This window comes from Hoplias malabaricus, chromosome 12 (genome assembly GCF_029633855.1).
Source record: "Hoplias malabaricus isolate fHopMal1 chromosome 12, fHopMal1.hap1, whole genome shotgun sequence".
NCBI lineage: Eukaryota > Metazoa > Chordata > Actinopteri > Characiformes > Erythrinidae > Hoplias > Hoplias malabaricus.
Genome location: NC_089811.1, coordinates 15,946,609 through 15,972,139, shown reverse-complemented (window position 1 = coordinate 15,972,139; position 25,531 = coordinate 15,946,609). Strand labels below are relative to the sequence as shown.

The following is a 25,531-nucleotide window of genomic DNA, read 5'->3' as shown; positions in this document are numbered from 1 at the left end:
AAAAATTATTGTGGGCTTTTGGACATGTCTGCAGTTCATCTGACTGGAACAGCACCACCTTGCACCAGACAATACCCAATTAACAGAGATCCAATAGTTGGTATCAAAACCATCATTGAAAAGCTTGAAGCTCGAGGGGTCCTAATACAAAAACCCAAAGTGCGGAAAGCTAATGTAAACTGGCAGCTAACGATTGATTATCGTGAAGCCAACAAATGCACTGAAAATCGAACACCTCTTGTGGCCGATCCTTTGACAATCTTCAACAATTTGATGCCTGAACATCGGTGGTTTTCGGTCATCGATATAGCCAACAGCTATTGATCAGTCCCACTTGCCAAGGAGTCACAACCATGGCTAGATTTCTCTGTCGATGGTCAACACTACACCTGGACAAGACTTCTACAAGGTCTTCACAACAGCTCAACTTTGTACCACCAAGCTCTGTGAACACATTTAAGATCCTCAGACATGCCAACATAACATCAGTTTTTATCCCATTTGTGGATGATACAAACCGGATTCCAAAAAAGCAGTTGGGACACTAAACAAATTGTGAATAAAAATTGAATGCAATGATGTGGACGTGCCAACATCTAATATTATATTCAGAACAGAACACAAATCACAGATCAAAAGCTTAAACTGAGAGAATGTATCATTTTAAGGGAAACATATGTTGTTTCAAAATTTCATGGCGTCAACAAATCCCCAAAAAGTTGGGACAAGGCCATTTTTCACCACTGTGTGGCATCCCCCCTTTTCTTACAACACTCAACAGACATCTGGTGACAGAGGAGACCAGTTTCTCAAGTTTAGAAATAGGAATGCTCTCCCATTCATGTCTAATACAGGCCTCTAACCGTTCAATCGTCTTGGGCCTTCTCTGTCACACCTTCCTCTTTATGATGCGCCAAATGTTCTCTATAGGTGAAAGATCAGGACTGCAGGCTGGCCATTTCAGATGTTGTTCTAGAACCTGAACATAGTTCTCTGCATTAATGGTGCCTTTCCAGACATGCAAGCTGCCCATGCCACAAGCACTCATGCAACCCCATACCATCTGTGATGCAGGCTTCTGAACGGAGCAGCAATAACAACTTGGGTTATCCTTGTCCTCTCTGGTCTGGATGACATGGCGCCCCAGTGTTCCATAAAGAACTTCAAATCGTGACTTATCTGACCACAAAGCAGTCTTCTATTTCGCCACACTCCATTTTAAAAGACCCCTGGGCCCAGTGCAAACATCTGAGCTTGTGGAGCTTGCTTAGAAATGGCTTCATCTTTGCACTGTAGTTTCAGCTGGCAACGGCGGAATGCACGGTGTATTGTGTTCACTGACAATGCTTTCTGGAAGTATTCCTGAGCCCATTCTGTTACTTCCTTGACAGTGGCATTCCTGTTTGAGGTGCAGTGACGTTTAAGGGCACGGAGATCACGAGCATCCAGTAGAGTTTTATGGCCTTGACCCTTACGCACAGCAATTGTTCCAGATTCTCTGAACCTTTTGATGATGTTATGCACGGTTGATGATGATAACTTAAAAATCTTTGCTATTTTACGCTGGGTAACATCATTCTGGTATTGCTGCACCATCTTTCTGCGCAACAATGGTGGAATTGGTGATCCTCTTACCATCTTGGCTTCAGAGAGACACTGACACTTTGAGAAGCTCTTTTTATACCCAATCATGTTGTCAATTGACCTAATTAGTGTTGATTAGTCTTCCAGCTTTTCGTTATATGCTCAATTACCTTTTTCAAGCCACTTATTGCTACTTGTCCCAACTTTTTGGGATTTGTTGACACAAATTTTGAATCAACATTTTTTCTTTAAAATGTTACATTTACTCAGATTAAACCTTTGATACGAATAAAATATTGACATTTGCCATCTCCACATCACTGCATTCAATTTTTATTCACAATTTTTTTTTTTAAGTGTCCCAGCTGTTTTGGAATCCGGTTCGTATTTTGATTGCTTCGTGAGCATGAAGCTGACGTTAAAGCCCTTCTCAACTACTTGGGCAGCAAAGGCCACAAAGCCAGTCAGGAAAAAGCCCAACTTATGCAGAAATCTGGGACAGAAAATTTCACAAGGGCAAAGAGCAAACACAAAGCAATCCATGAAACACCAGAGCCGAAAACTATCCATGAGCTGAAATCATTTTTAGGCCTTTGCAATTATAGCCATGCATGGGTGGATGCCTACACTGAATTAGCTCAACCACTGTTTGAAATAGTCCTTCAAGAGAATCCTTATCCAAAGGAGAGAATTGTCCTCAATGACAAGGCACAATTAGCATTTAAAGTGCTGAAGAAATCCCTGTGTGAAGCACCTGCAATGGGCATCCCTAACATCAAGAGGCCATTCACTCTGTTTATCAATGAAAAGAGTGGCTTTCATGACAGCGGTATTGCCACAAGATCATGGTGGTGAGCAACGTCCAGTGGGCCATTACTCAGCAAAATTTGACCATGTAGCTCTGGGTTTTGGGCCATGTTTGAGAGACGTCCAAGCAGTTTATTTGGCAGTAAAAATGGTGGTTGGACTGGTGCTTGATCAAAAGCTAACAGTGAAATGCCCTCATGCTCTTCATGCTTTGTTGACAATGAGCAGAGCCACTCACGTAACGGCAAGTAGATTGGGAAATTGCTTAGCAGTCTTGGAAGCACCCCGCATTATCATCGAAAGGGCCAGTGTGTCCAACCCTTTCACTTTGATGACGCCTGGACAAGCTGACAACAATGAGTGCGAAGTTGTGACAACGCTTGAATTGGACCAGCACATCAAAAATTCCTTTGCAAAATGCTGACTTCAATCTTTTTCACTGACGCGAAGTGGATATCCTGGCAAAAGGTCAAATGCCACCAGGAACATCAGCTCAACAAGCTGAATTAAAAGCGCTGATTGAAGCATGTAAACTGGCAAAAAACCATACTGCCAACATTTACACCGATTCCCGCTATGGTTTCGGTGTCGTCCATGACTTTAGTCAACTGTGGAAACAGCGGGGTTTTATAATCGCTGAAGGAACGCCAGTGAAAAAAGGTCAAGCACAGGCACGGTATGTAGTGAAGTAAGCAGAATGCTGAATATCCGTTGGGCACTTCACTGTCCTTACCGTCCTCATGCCTCAGGGCAGACAGAAAGAATGAACCGTGTCATCAAGGAACGCTTGTCAAAGATGCATCAGGAATACATTCCATGGCCTGAAGCACTTCCAGAAGTACTTTGTAGCATCCATGCTACTCATAACAAGGAAACTAGCTTGAGTCCATTTGAGGTGATTACTGGATGACCAATGTCACTAGGAGGAACTATTGATTTGCGCAAAGCTGACGCTCTGATTGAATACCATGAAGCTCTTAGCAGTGCGGTTCAATGAGCAGAACGTCAAGTTCATGATGCATGGGAAGAGCCACCTCAGGGGGGACATGGTTTAGTGCCAGGCCAATGGATAATGGTGTATAAACCTCAAAGAATGGCTCTTGAAGCTAAGTGGGAATGTACATATCAAATTTTGTTGTTGCAGCCGCAAAGCTAAAAGGAAAAGATAAATGATAGTTTATGGAAAATTGAGGGTGATAACATTTTCTATAATGTGTGTTTGCTCCCACTGACGGAGTAACCAAGCCGCGACCAAGAAAAATCTGTAAACTTTTCCATCTCTAACCTTACTCTCTTCACACGCGCGACTAATTCATTCTCAACATCTTCAACCAACACCTCAATTCAACACTCCTCATTCTCAACATAGGCATAATACGCAAAACTACACTAGAACTACACGTAAAACTAAATTTCAGGTTCCCACATAAAAATAAATATAAATGATGTTTATAAATGTTGGGTGGCACGGTGGTGCAGAAGGTAGTGTCGCAGTCACACAGCTCCAGGGACCTGAAGGTTGTGGGTTCGATTCCCGCTCCGGGTGACTGTCTGTGAGGTGTTTGGTGTGTTCTCCCTGTGTCCACGTGGGTTTCCTCCAGGTGCTCTGGTTTCCTCCCACAGTCCAAAAATCACATGTTGGTAGGTGGATTGGCGACTCAAAAAAAGTATGAGAGTGTGTGTTGTCCTGTGAATGTCTTATCCAATGTGAATCCACCATAAATATTACCAACATCACGTAGTAAAATGAAATGATCCCAGCTCCTCACATAAAACTAGTCCCATCTGAATATGGCTTAAAGAAACTTAGACTACTGAACTACCTTCAATTTAAATTTTTATCAACTAAAATATTACATACTTAAAAAAAACAAAGTAACCTGCTTTAAAAATGTAATTAGATATTAGAGATTATATTAATATAACAATTATAAAAATTCTTACCTGACACATGAACTCTGGAATTATTCTGTGAAAAACCGAATTAAGGTAGCCAAAGCCTTTCTGTCCAGTGCACAAAACTCTGAAGTTTTCAGCAGTTTTAGGAACAATATGAGCAAAAAGTTCCATGGTGATCTTGCCAATAACACCATCATCATCAGCAACAATGAAGAAAACCAAGGGATTAGTCAGTCTAGAAAGTTCTGTGATTCTGGAAGTCTGGCCAACATCTGCTTGACTCATGGAATTTTGACATTTCACGAAGGCTTTCTTGAAGTTCTCCGCAAGTTCCGGAGTTTTGAACTTGGCAGCCAGCTGCTCCACCTTTGCATCACCTTCTGTTAGGTAATAAATAAGGAAAACATAAATACATACACCCAATATAAACACATGGGCAAAACGCAAGAGATCAAATTTTTTAATGAACATAAATCAAACCTTTAATTTAAGCATGACTGGTTAAACACATTTGTGTGTGTGTGTGTGTGTATATATATATATATATATATATAAAATGCCCAATCATAAGAGCAATTGAGAAATATTGTGGAAATGGAGAAAAATCCAGCGATAAATATATGAATATATATGTCCCAGTCCGACCCTGGGGTTGCGTGACAGCACTACCACCAATAGCGCCACCTCCAAATCGCAAAATACTCTTAAGAAATGACTGACGTTATTTTAAAAATGTTTTAATTTCTTAATTTTGGTTGGTTTACCTGCATAGTCATTAGCTGTCCAAACCAATGCATTGGCAGAAGTGTTCATTGGTTTCAGCTCCATAGCCTTGGTGATGGTGTGGTTGGCACACACTTTCAAAACCTGCTCACGCCTCATAAGCACCCGGAAATATTTTTTTACAGGGTGGAAAAGGATCTTTATGTCACCAACACCACGTTCCTTCCACTGGTTCAAATTACGGTCCCATCTATAAAGCTTTGTCCTCTCTTTGAAGATGATCTCCTCATCCTCCTCACCAGACTTCACCTCAACCTGAAAGGGTAATTATTGGCAGAAAAATTAGATCTCTGCTGTTATGATACCAGAATTGACCAACAACGCTCATCATCTGTTGTCAGATTTTTTGGGGAATTTTAGGCTTCAGTCACACCCCCACAGATTTAAAACAATTCTGGAGTCCATCAATACCAAATTGACTGGGGAAAAAACAAACAAAACAAAAAATACCTCTGGAAGAGAAACAATAGGCTCAAAATGGATTTCTGCATTGTTAGAATCATCACTGCCCTCTTCATCTTCATCCTCATTTTGGGTTGTTGTGCCACTACTGAAGACTGCTGCTCCAGCATTAGCCCAGGAAAAGTTAGAATCTACATAAACATATACATTCAGTATTGAGAGAATCCACACTTTGTATTGTTAAGATACCTACCATATAGTTTTTGGCAAATTACAACACAATTATATGCTACAAAATCTATTTTAAATTGCCATATATAGCAATGCAATTTGTTTTTACATGAAAATTCATTTTAAAAAATCCTACAATGAACATACTGGGAGCAAACTTATCAGATAAACAAATAAATAAATACATAAAACATTGCATTACATATTTCTGAAATCAAAATGATTCTATTGCCTACCTTTTCTACCAAAGGCAAATTCACCAGAGTTCTTTGCCAAATCTGCAAATGTAAATCCAATTACAGACCCAAATCCCATAGCAGGAGCAACATCTATAGTGGACGAAAAATCATTATTGTTGTGAAGCATTCACAGATGCTACACAGACAGCCATACTAGTGTTTGTACATACTATAAACAAAGTTTTAAAAAATCCTTACATTACTCATAGGATTTTAGACCCAGAAATGAAAAACAATTTACCTTGGCCAGTGTTCAAGTCAGTTTGTGCTTCTGCTTCATGGTTTTTAGTAGAAAGATCAATAGGGGAGCCATCATCATCTTTGGCAATTTGGTCTAAGGAAGTCTTGTTTGTTTCTGTGCTAAGGTGACTGTTCTGGGGAAGATTGTCTTCAGACAAAAGAACCTTCTGGTTTATCTCACTCTGAAACACAAGTGTGTAAACATGTAACATTTGATTTGAAAAAGCATGTAAACGCTCTCGTTAAAGAAGTTGCATATCGTTTACCCCCTGGAGCCTGAGGCTTTTCAGCCATGTCTGAGGTGATCTGATATGCCTTGATATTTGAACAAATTTCACCTACCTAAAAAAGTTACACATGCTAATGTTCAGCACAAACCCAGCGACAATAATGTGAGAGAAGTCTGCCATTCATCTGTTTTTGTTTAAATTAACCCTAAACATGGACTTCCCAAAAATCTATTTTCAAAAGTGTTGATATATAGTGAAAAAACACACTGCTTTGGAGCATCAAAAATAAACATCTTCAAAGTGCCCACTTCAAGGAAGGCTTAGAATAAAAATTGTGGCAGGAGAGTGATTCAATACAGCATTAACCAATCAAAGAACTCCCACCCCATCCCAATTCCTGCTCTGAGCCCTAAGGCCTACCTTGAAGTGTTCACTTAGATGATGTATACAGGTGAGCAAAAGGAACGCAAGCAGCCAACTGGTCAGAGCTCTGACTGGTAAAATCAGTTCTTTATGTAATGGAGGTCCAGTTGCTTTATTAAAATAATAAACAAACCACTCCCTCTCTGGTGTTATGGTATTAATAATCCAAAGATTTCACTTGGTATTGTGTAAAGTATAAAAGGGGTGCTGTACAAAGGAATTGGTCAGAAGGCAGTAAGAATCAGATTAGTCTAGTTAAACACTGAAACCCACCACTCTGTGGAAGTTCATTTTTCCTGACAAACATGGATGGCCTAAATAAAAAGTTTTAAACCAGAATTTTAAGGATTTGAATTTATTTATTTGGATCTGAATTAAAAAAAAAAACTGAAAATGTTATCACCTGACACGTTCAAGTTTATAAAATGCCACATATAGTTTGAATATTGTAAAAATTCAAATAAATATAGAATGTCCTGAAGAGAGAGAAAAGAAAACAAATGGCCATCCAATTTTAGAAACAGTTAAGCCACCTATAAACAATTACTTTGTTCCACTCACCTGAGCTTGCTGTACCTTTTGTAACTCTGTTTTAAAGTCCTCTGTTCTATCAGGCTCAGTGTCGGTGTCACTACCAGCACCACAGAAGAAAGTGTGTGGGAGCTGAAGACTCTTCGCTTTTCTCTCCTGTTCCAGTGTTGGTTTCTTCTCCCAGACAAGCATACAGTCAGGATATTTCACACTTCCACTGGCCTGAGCTGCAAGACAGATTTGAGCTGTAAAAACTTTTTGAATTGATGGTAATAAACTATTAAAAAAATAAAATAAAAAATAGCAACCCTAAAATATTATCAATTCAAAAATAGTATATCATAGTAACAGATAATCACTGATAACACATAAAATTACATAAAATTGTTTTCATAATATGTAGAAAACACACATTTTGATAATATTTTAATATTTTACTCCTCACACGTACTTCTGTACAAAGCTCTTAAACTCAGAGGTGCTGCTGTTATTGTTCTAAAGCATTCACATCCCAGTACAGTTCCACTAAACCAGTTCAGACAGCATTGCAAGCTTCAATAGCTAACGTTGTGCCTTATGAAAAGTTCAAAGTGGCGTGGTATTACTAAAGCGGTAGTTTATTACATAGCAAAAGGGTAAGCTCCTGGTCTCAAAAGTAGAGCAAAAGGACTCAAAGCCTCATTAAAACTCTTGACCCACGATACCAATTGCCCAGTTGCCAGCCATATTTGAGCGTGACTATCTTGCTTTATTGAAGATTGGGAGATTAAAATGCATGTCTGCAGACGAGCTATTTCCCAGAAGTCCACACTGGAAGCACATAGCCAAAGCCTTTACACTGTTCTTAAAAGCACTTTATTACAGTCTTTATTTTGATAAATAAAAATGTTTTTTCTGACATCTGGTTTAGCTTTGCTTTACAACTGAATTTTTTTCAATGTGCAATTCTGGGGAAGTGTTAAGACACCCAAATGAAAAAACCTGTCTTAAACATACATGGACATTTGATTTTCATTTGAATACTGAGATGAGGTTGAGCTAACGTTACACTATGTTCAGTTTATAAAAATGTTCATTATTTTTCACTACATATATTGTATATTCACCATTCAGCTAAAATATATTTAGATATGATTTTTTTTTTTCCATATCGCCCAGCCCTACCAATACCATAGGTTCCGCTACTCACTATTCCCTACATGTAGTACACAGAGCACTTTTCGGGAGACACCCCATGAAACAGATACTGATGCGCATGTATGCCGCTAGATGCAGCTCGAATTTAAGTTGGAGCAGATTGTAAACAGACTGGGTATTTCACACTAAACAACCCCATCGATTTTTCGATTTTCAAATCTCATTTCCTAGGAGACACAGATAAATGCGGACGTACAAGTCTCTGCCGTTATTGTTTGCCCTGCTATTTGTATAGATTCGCAAAGAAAAAACATGTAATAATGAGTCGTGGATGAGAAAACGGTCAGCACGGTCTCTACACACTGCAGCGGGAGATGAAGATTAGGATAATAGCACACAGTTGCGGCTACGTTCCACCTTAAATGGTTCAGAAACTACACCAGCAATAGCGCACGTGCCAGTGTTATGCCATTTAAGGTGCAACGGAAAATTAGAACACAGTTGGAATAAAGGCTGTAACAGTGTGTTTTGTGGCTTACTATGTACTCCAACAGGTAATACAGATTATTTGGGGACATGTGCATCCAGCACTATGTAATATATTGTAGTTTTTGATAGTTTTACCAAAGAACACCGAATACTTCAAGCAACCACAAAGAAGCATGCTAACAGCACAGGTCACGAGCAGTCCTTGGAAAGTGCATTTCACACTCATGACAAAAATCCTCATGACAGTGTAAAATCCTGTTCACTCAGAGTAGACTATGTCTTCCTCTTTGTACTTCTTACTGCATTGTGGAAATATTTATTTTTTCATGGCTCTGAAACTTAAATTTTTAATGTGCAGTTAATAAGTAAATGTTGTTCATTCAAGCTTATTATATCTTATTAGCACTATAAAAAACTGCTTTAACAAAAAATCTAAGTATACCCAGTAAACAATTAGCCGTTGATTCAACGTTGAAATAACGTAATGACTGCCGTCTAATCAATGTTCTCTTGAAGTTGAAAATGAAAGTTGAAGACTTCCAAACACAGACATTGAAAAGATGACTATTAGACGTTTTTTGGACGTCCATAGACGTTATTAATTGGTCCTGAAATAAATTACTTGTATAAAACGCGTTTTGGACGTCCACTAACGTTATCGATTGGTCACCACTTAACTAACTTAAGATGGATTTTGAACGTCCAGGGACATTCCTTGTTTACTGGGTAGCAATATAAATATATGGATTTATAGACACCTATCTAGTAGTTGAGATAAAGTTCGTATCGTATGGGCAGATACTTGAACATAAAAGTATTGTAAGGGAAAAAGTGGTATCAGTGCATCTCTAGTTGTTTGTATTGCATTTGTGAATTAAAATAAATGAAATGCATTAAACTGAAAATAAAATGGGTGTATCAACATCAGTAGAATTATTTTCTATTTTTGTTCCCATTATTATCGCTATAGATGTTTTTGATTACATAAAACCAAAAGTATTCTTTTGTGACTACCAGAATGGGGAACGATCTCTCTCCTCAAATTACTAAATTACAAATTACTAAATTAATTAAAAACAAACAAATAAAATATAAAGAATAGAAGATCTATAAAAAGGTAAACATTACAACATGCATACAGACATTCATTTTTCCTTTAATACTCTGTACATGACATGAATTCAGTACAACTCAATTAATACAAATCAAATTTATTTGTATAGCGATTTTTACAAGCTTCACAGAATTGCCGTATGAAGTTTTGACATGAAATGCAACAATGTAAAGATGTAAAAATCACTTTTTTAATTAATACAACTTACTCCGGCTAGCTGCAGGTGAATCAGGGTAGAGTTTTCCCTTCAGGTTTTTTACTGCAGTTTCATAATCTTCATCTGCATGATATAAAAATCAAAGAGTGTATTTCAGAAACCTAGATTCAGAAATTTAAATAAAATTAACTAAAGAAGAACGAAAGAGGAAACAATACAGTTAACAGTCATATAATCTGTAGCAAATGACACAAAGTAGTAACAATGCCTTCTGATTTTTCTAATAACCCTGGAAAAAATTATAAAGTTAATAAACTCCTAGAATGTTCACCCAGTTGTAATAAACAAATACCAGCCCAGTACTACCAGTGTTGCACTGGCTTTCAATTAAAATTTGTCCAAATTATAAAATTATTTTATTGACACACAGCCCATCATGGTCGTGACCCTGAATAACTGCAAGAATTTATTTTATTTTTAATTACAAACCATCACATCAATCTAGATTACAATCATATCTTAATTATGAAAAAAAATATCTTTTGAGATGTCTGGGTAATACTAATACTTTTCCGACATGACCTACTGAGCTGTCAATGCACTGGATCTCAAAGCAGTGACAAGCACTGATAACTGGGAACTGTATTGGTCCAATGGTGTCTACGTCCATATTAACACGTACATTTTTCTTCTTTTTTTTTTTTTTTAAAGATGTTTGGACTTATTTTACTGTAAAAGTTGCATAAATAATAACAGATAAATAAGCATTGGGTCATCTAGCACCTCCATGAACCCTGTTGGTTTCACCAACCCTCAGCCCTGAATATTTACAGTAGAAAACTGTTACTAACACATACAGACTAAATGCTTATTCTTGCACAAATCAAATAAGTTCATATCAAATAATAAGTTTTGCTAGGCAGTTGCTATGGTATCCCAATTGCTTGCTAAGGTGTTAATATTTTCAACCACCTAGTGACATTTATGGCTGATTGGTGCAAGTCACACTTTATGACCACTTTGTTGTTTCTGCACTGTCCATACTCTCAGCTCCACTGTCCACAGGAGCACTTTGTGGTTCTACAGTTACAGACTGGAGTCCATCTGTTGGCTCTGTATACTTTGCTTGCTCTCTCACCCTATTCCTTAAATGGTCAGGACCAGCACTGGGCAGGTATGATTTCAATGGTGGCTAATTCTCAGCTCTGAATTGACACTGATATGGTGGGACTGTTGTTTGTTGTGCCTGTATGAATAAATAAGACACAGCAATGCTGCAGGAGATTTTAAAGCCCTCGGTGTCACTGCTGGACTGGAGTCCACCAACCAAAAATATGCACTCAAAAGTTGTCCTATGTCCATTGAAGAAGGGCTAGAGGGTGACCAACAAACTGTGCAGCTACTCTACACATCTACAAAGTGGACCAACAGAGTGGATCGTTAATGAACATTTAAAAACTCCTGTTTGATCCACTTGTACCAGAAAACACACGCTAACACGAAAGAGACCTATGATATCGCGAACCTTTATACTTGTACATTGATGACTGCATCACTCTACAATTGCACCACCATAACACTAGGGCTGAATCGCAAACATCCTCTACACTATGTAGTGGTTGTTGTTCTTCTTTGTCTTTAAAGTGCACTATTTAGGGAGTAGGGTGCTGTTTGGGAGAGAGCAATGATGTGCGTGGAAAGAAAAACACAAAGCCAGTATGTTTTTCCCCATGGGGTACCACTTCTCCTTGAGAGTTTTTCAGAGAGATGAGAGAGTTTATACACGGGCATGATGATGCGTTTGTATATTACATATTTACAAGTAGACTGGACAGCAGTGCTTCTTGATTTTAAAAACCATATTGTCACTGATGGACTGAATAGTACAAAATATCAGCCGAAAGTGTTTTCACTGATGAACTAGATGAAAAACAAACAGCAAAAGATGAGCTGCTTGATTAAAATGGTCAGAAAATCTGCAAACCTTTTAGAACTTCAGCAAAATTTTGCAGTATTTACACGATGAATGAACTGGGACTAAAACCGGGGCTAGAATCAGTGAATGAACAACACTGATTTTAGATAACATTAAAATTTAAGAATTTTCCCCTCTATACATGATACCATTTTGGAGATTGAAATATTTTCTTACAGCAACAATGCAGTAAGGATCACATAAATAAAAATTCTTACCATCAGTCTCATCACTGACATATCCTAGGGCATTTTTGTAAATAAAGAATGCAGGAGGTAGCAATAACTTCCGTGCTAGTTCTTTCTGCTCCTTAGTTGGCTGTCGTTCAAACACAATTTCAACGTCAGAGTCATTCTTGTCTTCAGCAGTCATTACTTTTGGTGCATGGAAAGGAACTAAAAAAAAAAACCCAAACAAACAACAAAAAAAAACATTCAATTAAAAACCTCAACATAAAACATAGCACATTCAAACCATTAAGTATTATATTTTCAGAAAAATCCCTTCCTTGAGAAGTGCATATTAATAATAGATAATAGAATTACAAAAGCATTCTTAGATGCAATTCCCACTTAGAACCAAAAAAAAAAAAAGTCTCCAATACTGCATATTCATACACAAATCTCATGCAAAAAAAGTGTCATGCATTTTATCATTATTTATTTATTTATTTTATATTCCCAGTACTGAGTATTAGGAAAATTTCAGCCAGGATGGCTGTTTTTTCCACAATGATTTTCTGCATTATTTTATACAGAAATAACATGAATGGCTTATTTATACTGCAGTAAAAAATTTGGGTTGTGTAAAAATTTAATTCCATGTCAGCTTATAAATTATGGGGGAAGTGTTATCCAAGAAAATCAAGTTGTGGTTTTAGAATGTCTCATTTCCAAAAAGGTGCCTAGCAGGTCGAGCTGAAACTCGTCTCGTCGAACTTGTTGCTTGTCCTGCACTAGGTGAGATTTTGTACTCTTGCTCCTTGGACAAAGGGGGTGGGAGGGGGGTCCTACTGCGTAGTTTCTTAGTTTGCTGAACGTAAAGTAGCAAAAACAGAGGCTCAATTCTCTATATTACAGGTCAATAAAGCACCACAATGACTCTCAAGCTGTAATTCTAAAGGTAAAAACATTACCTAGCTTTGCTTTAAGTGCTTTGATAACTGTATAAATACACATGGGCAATATATAACAATTATATACAGGTTCATCTCAATAAATTAGATCATCACCTAAAAGGTAATTTATTTCAGTAATTCAACTCAAAGTGCAACTCATTATATAGATTCATTTCAAACAAAGTGATCTACTTCAAGCATTTAAAAGAAATAATGTTGATGATTATGGCTTAAAGAAAACTAAAACCCAAAAGCCATTATCCCAGAAAATTACAATACTCAACTCAAAACGCCTGCAAAGATTTCCTAAGCCTTTGAAAATGGTCCCTTATTCTGGTTCAGTAGGCTACACCATCATGGGGAAGACTGCTGACTTGACAGATGTCTAGAAAGCAGTCATTGACACCCTCCTACAGTATCCAAGCATATTAATGGACGGAAAAATGTGTGGTGCACAAGCAACAGGGAAAACCACAACCTTGAAAGAATTGTCAAGAAAAGGCCATTGAAATATCTGAGGGAGATTCACAAGGAGCCACCACAGACGTATACAGGACACGGGCTGCAACTGTCGCAATTCCTTGTGTCAAGCCACTCATGACCCAACCACAACACCAGAAGCATCTTCAATCAATCAACTTTTATTTTCACATTGAGGGAAAAGCTCATTTACAATGTATCCGAGCTTTAAAAGGGATTGAAAAAATAAATTTCAATATAAAAAAGTATTTTAAAGAATTTTAATCGGGGAACTTTAAATTTAAAAGAAATAATGTAACAAAAGTGACAATAAAATCAAGTAAATCACATTTAAATAAACTAAACCCAAGACTAAGACCATAAAGAATAAATAAGATAACTATAAAAATTAAACACAATAAGAATCTGATAAGCTTTTTTTCCTCTCTTGTTTACTCTTGTTTTATGCTCAAGGCAAAGAGCAGTAAAAGGAACAGAAAGTAATAACTAGACATGGCCAAAGAAATAATAGTAATAAAAATAAAATGAAAAATAAAGGAAATAATTAAAAAAAAATCAAGTAAAACATTGGGATGTTGGTTAGAAATTCAAATATTAAAATGACAGTGACATCAGCGAGCTGAGCTTTAGTGTTTCCTGTAATGAATTCCAGCTCGCTGCTGTAATTAAAATCAGATTTCCCCAGTTCAGTAAAAACTCTTGGTACCTGAAGGGTGATCCAATCAATGGAGTGAGCATGGTAATTTGCGGAACTTTCACTGAGCATTGTTATGATATATGATGACATACGGCCAGAAAGTGCTTCAAAAACAAAGAAACCCATGTGTTTCTTAGTGTACAGCAAGAGAAGACCAGCCAACCTTTTCATATAACACTGATGTGTGTTGTAGGCATCACCAGTAAAGAATCTTAAGGCTGAATGATATATAGCATCCAATGGTTTTAAAGTAGCTGCAGATGCATGTCTGTAACTCACATCACCATAATTCCAGCACAGACAGCAATTGATTCAACAATCATTTTTCTTGTGTGAGAAAACATGATTAATTTGATACAGGAAGCCAAGTTTTTGACTCAGCTTAACTGTAAGCTTGTTTACAGGCTGTTTTATAAGTACATTTATCATCCAGCCATATGCCAAGATACTTATATTCACTAATTCTTTCATCGTCAGATCCCTTCAGGGTTGTGCAGAGATTTATCAGCATTTTAAACCAGTTTGCGTTTTAAAAAGGCAGATAAGGCATTAAAAGAGTAGTGCAGTTTATCCACTGCAGTATTAATGTGGTCAGCTGTGCAATATATAATAGTGTCATCAGCAAATAGATGCATTTTGTAATCGATTAAAAAAAATGTTGGTCCAACAATTGTCCCTTGTAGGACACCCTTAGTGATTTGCACTGTACTAATTTCCTTTGTACCAGGACCACACATTGCTGTCTATTGAGTAAGTAATTGCTGAACCAGTCAATAGTAGAAAACAATCAACTATGAAAAGCTTTAGAGAGATTAACAAAAATGGCTGCAGTGTTTCATTCTATCAATGGTAGTTAGAAGATTGTCTAAAGTGAGTATGGTAGCCGGCATTGTGCTGTGCTTCCCTCTAAATCCAATCTGATAGTGACAGAACTGAGTTCTACGCAGAGAAATATCTTCAACTGATTATTCACTAACAATTCTAAAATCTTTTGATATTGGTATTGATATTGAATGTTTTGATATTGGTCTAAAATTTAAGCTCTATAACTGCAGGGTTACATTTGCTGTTTTCCAAGATGCTGGGAATTCTGCTTCATAAAATATATTAAAAATGTATTTTAAAATGACAAAAAAAGGCCAGCTTCAGGAAGGTGTCAAGTTCATCTTCTCCTTAGTCTTCATGCTAATATAGTGCTTAGGGCTTTAACAACCATATGAGGAGAGACTGTGCAATTGAAAGAGACCATGGTTTATAGCAGGTGGCATATGTATTTCATCTGGGGAGACTTCTGCATTAGTATGTTCAAATAAATGTCCAGCAGTTACAAAATCGTTATTAAATGCTTGACAGAGCTCTCTCTGATCAGATTAATTAATTAATTATTTTTTATTTACCAAGATTTAGGTTGGAGTGAGCTCTGATTTGTTTCTTAGTAGCCTAACTGTCTTCCAGAATTTGAAGCAGAGTTGGAAAACAAATTTAGATGATATTCGGCTTTCGCTTTTCTAATGTGGGAAGTACATTTATTTCTTAGCTGTCTGAAAGTACTGAAATAAGTGAACCCACTTATGGAAAGGGCACATGCTTCATTCCTTGCATTTAGGGAGGAGGATATTTCATTTATCATCCAAGGTTTACCTGAGCCAAGGAGAAAATTGGCTGACCTGTTGCTCAGTGTCCAAAGTCTTGTTTTCAGATGAAAGTAAATTTTGCATTTCATTTGGAAATCAAGGTCCCAGAGTCTGGAGGAGGAGTGGAGAGGCACATAACCCAAGATGCTTGAGGTCTAGTGTGACATTTCCCCAATCAGTACTGGTTTGGGGAGCCACGTCACCTGATGGTGTTGGTTCACTTCATTATATCCAAATCCAAAGTCAATGCAGCCTTCTACCAGGAAATTTTAGAGCACTTCATGTTTCCTTCTGACAAGCTTAATGGAGATGCAGATTTCATTTTCTAGTACGATTTCCACACTGCCAAAAGCACCAATACCTGGTTTAATAACCACACTATCACCGCACTCGTTTGGCCAGTTAATTTACCTGACCTAATCCCCATAGAGAATCGATGGGATATTATCAAGAGGCTGATGAGAGCTACCAGACCCAACAATGCAGACAAGGTGAAGGCTACTATTAAAGCAACCTGAGCTTCCATAACACCTCAGTAGTGCCACAGGCTGAACACCTCCATGCCACACTGCTTAAATGCAGTAATTCATGCAAAAGGAGCCACAATTAAGTATTGAGTGCATACATTGTCATACTTCTAAGTAGGACAACATTTATGTATTAAAATGTATTTATTTATTTTTAATTGGCCTCATATAATCCTCAAATTCTCTGAGATAATGACATTTGTGTTTTACTTGGATAAGCCATAATCATTAACATTAAAAGAAATAAAAGCTTGATACTTATGAATCTATATAATACATGCATTTCATTTTTGAATTAAATTACTGAAATAAGTTAACCTTTTGATGATATTCTAATTTATTGAGATACACCTGTAACTACTGGGGATCTAGTCATTCTTACAGATGAGAAAGGGATACAGTTTCATAACCACATGTATTCATTTAATGAAGTGTAGTTATGTAATTACACAGGAAAGGGTCATGTTTAAAAAGTAAAAGTGCCTTCATTTTCATCTTTGTAAAAGAGCAGAAATATAATGTCTGTCCCTATAATCTTCACAGCACAATATAATCTTTTTGTCTTAATGATACGTTCATGTGCACAGATTATTAAAAACCACATCAGAAAGTTTGAACTGCTCAGTATATTTATCAAATGAGTGTGTGACTAGACATCAATTACATTTAGCAGCATTTATCAATCATACTTTTATAAAGAAATATATGTTGTGGAGGAAAAACAAAAGAATTGGTAGCGAAAGCTATAACATTAAAGCAATGCACAGGACATGTTTGGGGGCATGTCACCAATCTACCTACCGACCAGGAGGAAACAAGCATATACGGGGAGAACTCCACACATACATTCACTTTAAAATATAAGCACATAATACCTTTGTAATTATGTAACTAAACTACTACTACAAAAAAAGAAATATATATATATATAAATTAGTCACTACAGCAAAATTATAGGGTTGTACAAACTAACTACACAGAGAGTCCCCATTAACCGAAGCAACTAAAATATTTAAAAATAAATGTAGAATTTAAGTCAGTTCACAGTACATTTATGGTTATTTATGTATAATGAACACCCTTGTAACCCGTAACAGTGACTAGATGCCCAGCAGTTACACTGATTTTACAAACATTATTCAAGAACATTAATAAATATAATTGGGACCAAATTTGTTTAACATACAGGTCAAATGTTACAAATCCTACTAAATGACTGTATAACAGTTCAAGTCTGAAGAATTATTTTCTTTTAAAATAGCCAACTTAGTTTAGAATCAACTGAGTCTCGAAGCATGCAGGTTGTTTTCTTTTAAGCAGGGTTACATATGTCAGCACAGAGCATGGTTACAGCAGAGACGTACATGTAAGAAAACACAGGTTTTGCAGTCCCAAATACCTTGAGTGTGAAATTGGGTGGATGATGTACACGTCCAAAAAGCCATAGGGTTATCTTTAAAAAGCCTAAAATCCAATCCTAAAAAAACAATTGTTGGAGGGTGAGAGGTGCCAAGTGCTTAGACTTGGACTAGGTCATTTATATTGAACGAGGCACCTAAAAATTGTCCCCTTAAGTGAAACCAATTAATTTTTAAAGGGAAACTGTCTTTATAAATCAAAGCTCTGTAGAATCAACCAAAACGCCCAAATTATATAGTTATAAATGACACAGAAACTACTGCACCCACTATTCTTGGACCAGTGGCAAAACATATGCTAACTTGAGTGCAGTGGTGAATGAAGTACACATGAATGAAGTGATGCCTACAGTATTAGGTAACTTATGGTTTGTACGAATTTTTGGTAGTCATTTACTACAAACAACATTTGCTGGGACAATGTAAAAATTCAATAAACACTGAAAGTTGCAAGTTGATAATTTTCAAAAAAACCTTGACAAAAGATTTTCAGTGTTCCGTTTAATGACAAATTTACTTATATTTTATATAATTTAAACAAATTAATACATTTATGCATGCAACTCATTCACAAAATTTGAAGTGTGACATGTTTTCCACTGGGTCACATCAATTTTTAATTACTATTTGTTTCCAATCGTTTGGCTTGAAATCGCAGGCTACATACTGTGCAAGGCTGCAGCTCGAGCTTAATAATCAGCAAACAAACTACAGGGTGGGACATTTATATGGATACACCTTAATAAAATGGGAATGGTTGGTGATATTAACTTTCTGCTTGTGGCACATTAGTATACGGAAGGGGGAAACTTTTCAAGATGGGTGGTGACCATGGCCATTTTGAATCCAACTGGAAGCCTGTGCTAGCATTTCTCCTGCTGTGTTGCTCTCAGTGTGTGAAGAGTGGGAGAAGAGGGTTGCATTGACAATATAACACAATGGGCAGCATTTTGAACACATTTTATAAGTAGACAGAAACTTGTAAATAACTCATGAAAGAATAAAGTTACATTAAAACCAATCAACCTCTTCTCATTGAAAAAACTAAAGTTGGATGCAAAATGGCCGACTTCAAAATGGCCACCATGGTCACCACTCATCTTGAAAAGTTTTCCCCCCTCCCATATACTAATGTGCCACCCTATGTATATAGCTATTAAAGATAAACATACACAATAAAGAATTATTTAAGCTTTTTAGTTTATATTTGTTGATCTAATGCATTATTTGATGTGAAACCTACAAAAACATTGAAAAACTATAAATCAATAATAGGAATATGTTTTTGCTGATGACTCATTTTTCCGCCCAGAGACAGCATGAGAATGTCATGTGAGTCAAAACGAAACTGAAAGTAAACACTGTCTTTCTTGTTCTTTGCAGCGTCTTCTTTTCTGATTATAGTGAATATGATTAGAATATTTCATTACAAACATGACATACAAATTTTGAAGGAGCACCTTGATTTTTAGGTGGTTTTTTCAAACTGGATTACTCCCAGAGGCTTCACAGCAACGCGATGAGAGTGGTATTTTTTGAAACGGTAGGATCTGCGCTTTCTAACGGTATACGGAGCTCACAGACGCATTCAGACATTCAAGACTTACAAAGCTGATTATATAAGTTGTGTTTCTACCCCGCAAAATGCGGGGTTAGGATTGATGTGGTTAATATCACCAACCATTCCGATTTTATTAAGGTGTATCCATATAAATGGCCCACACTGTATATTGAAAAAGTTTTGACTTGTTTAGTTTTATCAACTTATTTACTGGTTTCTAATTCAGTGTGTCTACTATTCTCACAGATTTTCATTTCATTATATTGTTTATATTTTCTTTCCAACTCTTCTGATTTTAAACATGGAAACTGCTGAGGAGTGGGCTCTCCAGAAATGGTGCAAGGAGCTGGACCAGCTGGGACAACAGATTGAGCTGCTGTTACTGAGGAGGTAGCTTGGATCTACTCGTCTGTACTCCGGCACCAGAGTGAAACTAGAATGATCAGTGTGGACAGAGAAAACCCAAAGAGCCCCCCAACACTATAGCCAGTGTCTATGTACGCTAACTGATTTGTGGTCCTCAGCTCTTGGCCTTCCCCACTCAAGCTCCAAGGACACGTATGCTGGGCCTTTTGTATTACTGACGACTATTGTTAGAAATTTAAAAGTGCCAATCCCTAAGGATAATGCCACCGGTGCCTGTGTCCTAGACATTTCCAGGCACCTTGTCTCTGTGTTGTGGTAGTGTGACGACTTTGGCACAGCTGTTCAAGACATGTGGACAAATAAGGTCTCAGCCTGATACAGCAAAGTTCTAAGAGAGCTTATGGACAACATTAGGAAGACCACTACCAGAATGATAATCTCTGGCCATTTGCCCACCTACCAACACTGATGCAAGGCAGGCTTTTTGCTTTTCAATTCTGGCTATTGGAATTTGTATTTTGGATATGTAGGTCAACCTACATATATGATATAGAGGATATACATCTTTTCCATAATCTAAGGCCTTGTCTACACACAGGTATATTCTGTTAACACGCTTTAATTACATTTATGTTAACACGTTTAATTACATTTATGTAATTAAAAACACAAATTTTACCAACAATTATAGCGCATATAAAATAATCTCACCTTTTTCTGGCAAATGGAATGGAGTCACAGCAGACACAGGACTTCGCCCAAAGTCTTTGGATTCAGAAGTGTTGTTTGATTCCTTGTCTTGCGAACCTGAAGCAATGTTAGGGGCCATCTCTTTTGAAGAGAGGGGGCTTCCAAATATTTTCTGTACTGAATCTGTTCCAAATACAAATTTCGGGGGAGACACCACGGTTTTACAGGCGCTTTGTGTACTGTGGACAACTGCATTTTTCCCTCTAGGTGTAGGACTACTTTCAGAACACTGTTTTATTGGTAATGTGGTGGTTTCCTCAAACACATCAATGGCAGCTTTTCCACAAATTTTCTCTCCTGAGGTCAGTGTTTCTCTAGAAGATGCAGATACAAGGAAAATGTTGTTTCCTTGGGCTTCCTTGGCTTTGTCAAATAATTCTTTAAACATATTTGCTGTGTCCTTGCATTTAAAGCGCACAGCTAATTGTTCAACCTTTCCTTCTCCTTCAGCAAAATCATAAGCACTCCAAATCCAGGCCTTTTCAGCTCCTTTCATTGCCTCCAGCTTCATTTCTGAAGTTATCCAGTGGTTTGCACACAACTTGAGGACCTGGTCCCGTCTCATCACCAGCCGTGTGCGTTTAGTATCATAATTCTGTAAAATTTTGAGGTCCCCAATACCCCTCTCCTTCCACTGACTAAGATCTTTATCATACCGGTATAATTTAGCTCTGTGACTGAACACTACTTGCTCATTCTCCTCTCCAGTTGAAATCTCAACAAGATCAGGTAAAGGCACCACTGGCTCAAAGTATTGGCCATCTCTCTCGTCTTCTTGGGTTGTTTCTTGCTCATCATCAGTACCAACAGAAGATCTGCTCTGGTTAGGCTTAGCTGGGGATTTTGAAGGACTAAGAACAGGTTGGAAACTGAAACTAAACCCAGCAGATGATTCTCCAAAACGGAACAAGCTTTTTGGCAATGGACTGCTAGCCATTGGAGAGGCATATATAGATGTGTCTACACTATCATCATGGGCATTTTTTTGCAAATCATAACTGTCCCATTCTAAAGTGGTTCCAGTGATTTCAGACAGTGGCTTTATAACAAGCTCAGGAGTATCTTCTGCAATTGTGGGAATGCTTTCTTCATTCTTGCCTTTAACTGCATCATAGGTCAAGAATGACTTGAGGTCCTTAAGACCAGATTTCATTTCCTCAGCCTTCTTTATGAGATGGGCTGTTCTGTTGGGATTTGCAAGTTTGTGAGGAGTCTGTAAAGGAATGTCTAAAAGTAGTCGTTGACATTCCTCAAACTTCAGCTTGAACTCCTCTGCAAGTTCTGGTGTTTTGAATTTTGCAGCCAACTGTTCCAACTTGGCATCTCCTTCTGAAAAGTCATTAGCTAGCCACATCCAAGCTCGATCTGACCCAGAGAGAGGCTTTAGGTTCATTGTGGTAGTGATCCAGTGATTAGCACATACCTTCAATACTTGCTCTCTCCTCATAAGAACTCTAAGCCTGCCATTTTGATTATTTTTAAGAAGTTTAAGGTTTCCAACACCTCTTTCTTTCCACTGATGAATTTCACTATCAAATCTGAAAAGCTTAACCCGGTTTGTGTATAGACATACCTCGTCCTCTTCTCCTGTAACAAGCTCAACTTTCTCAGGCATCTTAACCACTGGTTCAAATTGAATGTCATCGTTGTCTTCAGTTTTGTAAACATCTTCCTCTTCTTGTTCAACAGAGGTGTTTACATTTTGGCCTTCCAAAAATGAAGTGAACAGCTGCTCACCAGCTCTTGCAAAGCCTGTGAAACTGGGATCTCTCTTGCCAAACTGAAAGTCACCTTGTGAAGATTTTGCCAAGTCAGCAAAACTAACAGTGTTGCACTTTCCTGTGACAAGTGGATTGTCATCTTTAGAAACTGTACTTAGAGACTCAGCAGAGGAGCAATAGGTTATATCTTTTTTTCTCTCTCCGTGTTGCTCAGCGATATTTTGAAGAAAACATGATGCAGATGGGCTTGGTCCTTGACCAACTATTGTCTTTAATCCTGATTCCGTAAGACCAAAGTGAAATCCGCTGGTATTTACCGGCAAAGAAAAAGAGAAATTGGAAGTGCTAGATGATGTTCCAATTGGGGCTGCAGAAGACTCAAATTTAAAAGTTGCTTGTGTTGTTTCTTTCTTATTTTGGCCAAACTGAAAAGTACTGGCAGGATGGCTATCTTTATTGCCAAAACTAAAACTAAACGTAGATGTTGGAGCAGACAAAGACATTTTAGCACTTTTATTAGGTTCCTGGCATGACACACAGCGAGTAGAAGTACCTTCATTTCTTACCAGACAAGTATCACAATCCCATTGTCCCTCCTTTTTACCAAACAGGGCCAAACTACTCTGAGGAGCCATTTCATTTTTTCCACTGTTGAACGGGGTCTGGCAAGAAATGCATTTTATGGCAGTTGCATCATTCCTGACCAAGCAAGTGTCACAATCCCACTGCCCTGCTTTTTTAGCAAATTTTTCAAGACCAGATCCAAATGAGAAACCCAGACTCCTAGATGATTTCACAGTTTCTGCCACAGCAATGGTTTTGCTTGAGGGATTTGAGGCTTGACATGCAACACAAGTGCTTGTAAAGGACTCATTCCTCACAGCACATGTGGGACAATCCCACTGTCCAGATTTCTTAGAAAACTGAGCACCAAATCCAGAAGCAAATGAAAATGTTGAAGGTGTAGTTGTTGAGGAGCTGCTGGTCACCAATTGAATAGAGGGATGTGGACTCTGTTGCGAAACAGAACCATCTTCTAAAGCTTCCAAATGATCCAAACTTTTGTCTTTCTGATTAGATGGTGCAGCAAGTGTTTGTGTTCCAAATTTAAAAGAAAATGGTATCTGAGCAACTAATTTCTTAACACTGGCATCAGAGCTGGTATCCGGAGCTGTATTTTCAGAAAATCCAAAAGTAAATGTTCCTGTAGAGGGAGTCAGAGCAAGGGTATTTCTTAATTCCTCTGCTGGATTAGCTTCAGGTTTTGCTAGATCACAAGGATAAGGACTGGTACAAGCAACACAGACCTTAGCTGAAGGCCCATTCCTTACACAGCAGACACTGCAATACCATTCATCATCCTTCTTTGCAAACCGTGTCAATGTAAGATCAACGTTTTTGCCAGAATCTTGAAGAATAGATGACTTAGGAATATTTTCCTTTTGTTGATCTTGAGGCTGCAGAGACTGATGAATAGTTCTCTGAGCTTCCACAAACTTAAGTTTGAATAATGCTGCTTCATCTGCAGTTTTAAAGCGAATAGCCAGCTGTTCATTCTTTGGCAATTCATCAGCATAGTCAATAGCATGCCATACCCATGATTTATCAGATCCAGCATTTGGTTTCAAAACCATGTCTGTAGTGATGTAATGATTTGCACAAATTTTTAGAACTTGTTCCCTCCTCATTAACACCCGAAATTTACCTGATGTTTTGTGTTTCAGAATTTTGATGCTCCCAATTCCTCTCTCTTTCCATTCTTTTGTTTCAGATTCAAATCGGAAGAGTTTGGCCCTATTACAGAACACCTCCTCTTCCTCCTCCTCCCCTGTTTTTACATCAATCTTGTCTGGTAGAGGCACAATTGGCTCAAAATGAGGTCCATCCTCATCCTCCTCAACAAGGATGCTGTCATCACTTTCCACACATTTCTCATCAGCATGCTCCATGTTTCCTGTCTGAGACACTGGATTGGATAGGGTTGCAAAGTCAAATGTTGGGTTAGGTTTTGCAAAAATACTGATTTTGGACTGAGCACCATCATTAAACGAAAATCCTGGGGCAGTTTTACTCCCAAATGTAAAAACCACACTCTGGCTTGTTGGATGGTCTTGTGTCTGAAGTTTTAGTGCTGAATTTTCTTCATTTCTGGGTGGAATATCGGCTGTTAGAAGCCCCAAAAGGCTTTCACTGTTATTTTTCACATCTGTTGAAAAGGTGAAGTCTCCATCATTGGATTTGAAATTCGAACTGAACTTAAAAGCAGATCCTGGCTGAGTTGTCTGTGCAGCCCCACTACCAAAAGAGGGCACCTTAGAAGTTTCAACAGATGTCAGCGTCTTCAATTCCGATTTGCCTTCACTACTCCTATTGGACTGCACTGGTATGACAGGAGGCTTAGTGAAATATCCAGGTTCTGGTAATGCTGGATTGGTAGAAGACTGGGAAACATTATGGATGCAGTATTCTTCATTGTAGGGAGAGAGTAAAGTTGTGGCAGGTGATTCAAACCTAAGGGGTGTACCAAAGACCTGGTCTTGTGGGTATACGCATGCCGTTGTCGGTGGGGTTTGAGTTGGCTGTTGGTAGGCATACATATGTTGCTGAGGAAGACGATTCATGGCATAGACTGGTGCCTATGGTTAATAAATAAAAAAAAAATACACAAACTGTTGCAGGTTAAATCATAAAAGCAGTGACTTTTTAACCTGAGGTTTTCCAAATTTTTTGTTATTACCAATTCCACCTGTCAGTGAGTCACCTTAATCACACAAAGCTGCACAAACCTCAGGAGGTTGCTTCCTTTGAAACTTGAGGTCAAACTTCAAATAAAATTGCAACTAATATAATGTCGATGCACTTTTTAAATGCACCAGAGAATAAAACAAAAAGCCCAGATTTGTCATTTTAGCTGACAGACATTTTTATGTAGTATCACAACTAGCGGCATGACCAAGGATCGAAGTATTTATATCCCAATGATAATGTCAGTGCTTAAAGCATCTGCACCTTTTGGGAA

At 37.8% G+C, this 25,531-nt stretch overlaps 1 protein-coding gene across 3 annotated transcripts in view; it reads right to left on the bottom strand.

Annotated features, from left to right (window-relative positions):
- The window catches only part of ranbp2 (RAN binding protein 2), a 95,419-nt gene that overhangs the window by 5,988 nt on the left and 63,900 nt on the right, over positions 1-25,531 (bottom strand). Inside the window, exons 19-28 of one of the 3 annotated variants that reach the window (XM_066686454.1) lie at positions 20,753-25,148; positions 18,096-18,173; positions 12,460-12,636; positions 10,318-10,389; positions 7,400-7,596; positions 6,187-6,367; positions 5,943-6,035; positions 5,524-5,666; positions 5,055-5,328; positions 4,336-4,670 (exon numbers count right to left, since the gene is read on the bottom strand). In XM_066686454.1, coding sequence (XP_066542551.1) covers positions 4,336-4,670; positions 5,055-5,328; positions 5,524-5,666; positions 5,943-6,035; positions 6,187-6,367; positions 7,400-7,596; positions 10,318-10,389; positions 12,460-12,636; positions 18,096-18,173; positions 20,753-25,148 — 5,946 coding nt within the window. The remainder of the gene's footprint in view (positions 1-4,335; positions 4,671-5,054; positions 5,329-5,523; positions 5,667-5,942; positions 6,036-6,186; positions 6,368-7,399; positions 7,597-10,317; positions 10,390-12,459; positions 12,637-18,095; positions 18,174-20,752; positions 25,149-25,531) is intronic. The other 2 variants (XM_066686451.1, XM_066686452.1) reach the window with 2 other exon arrangements.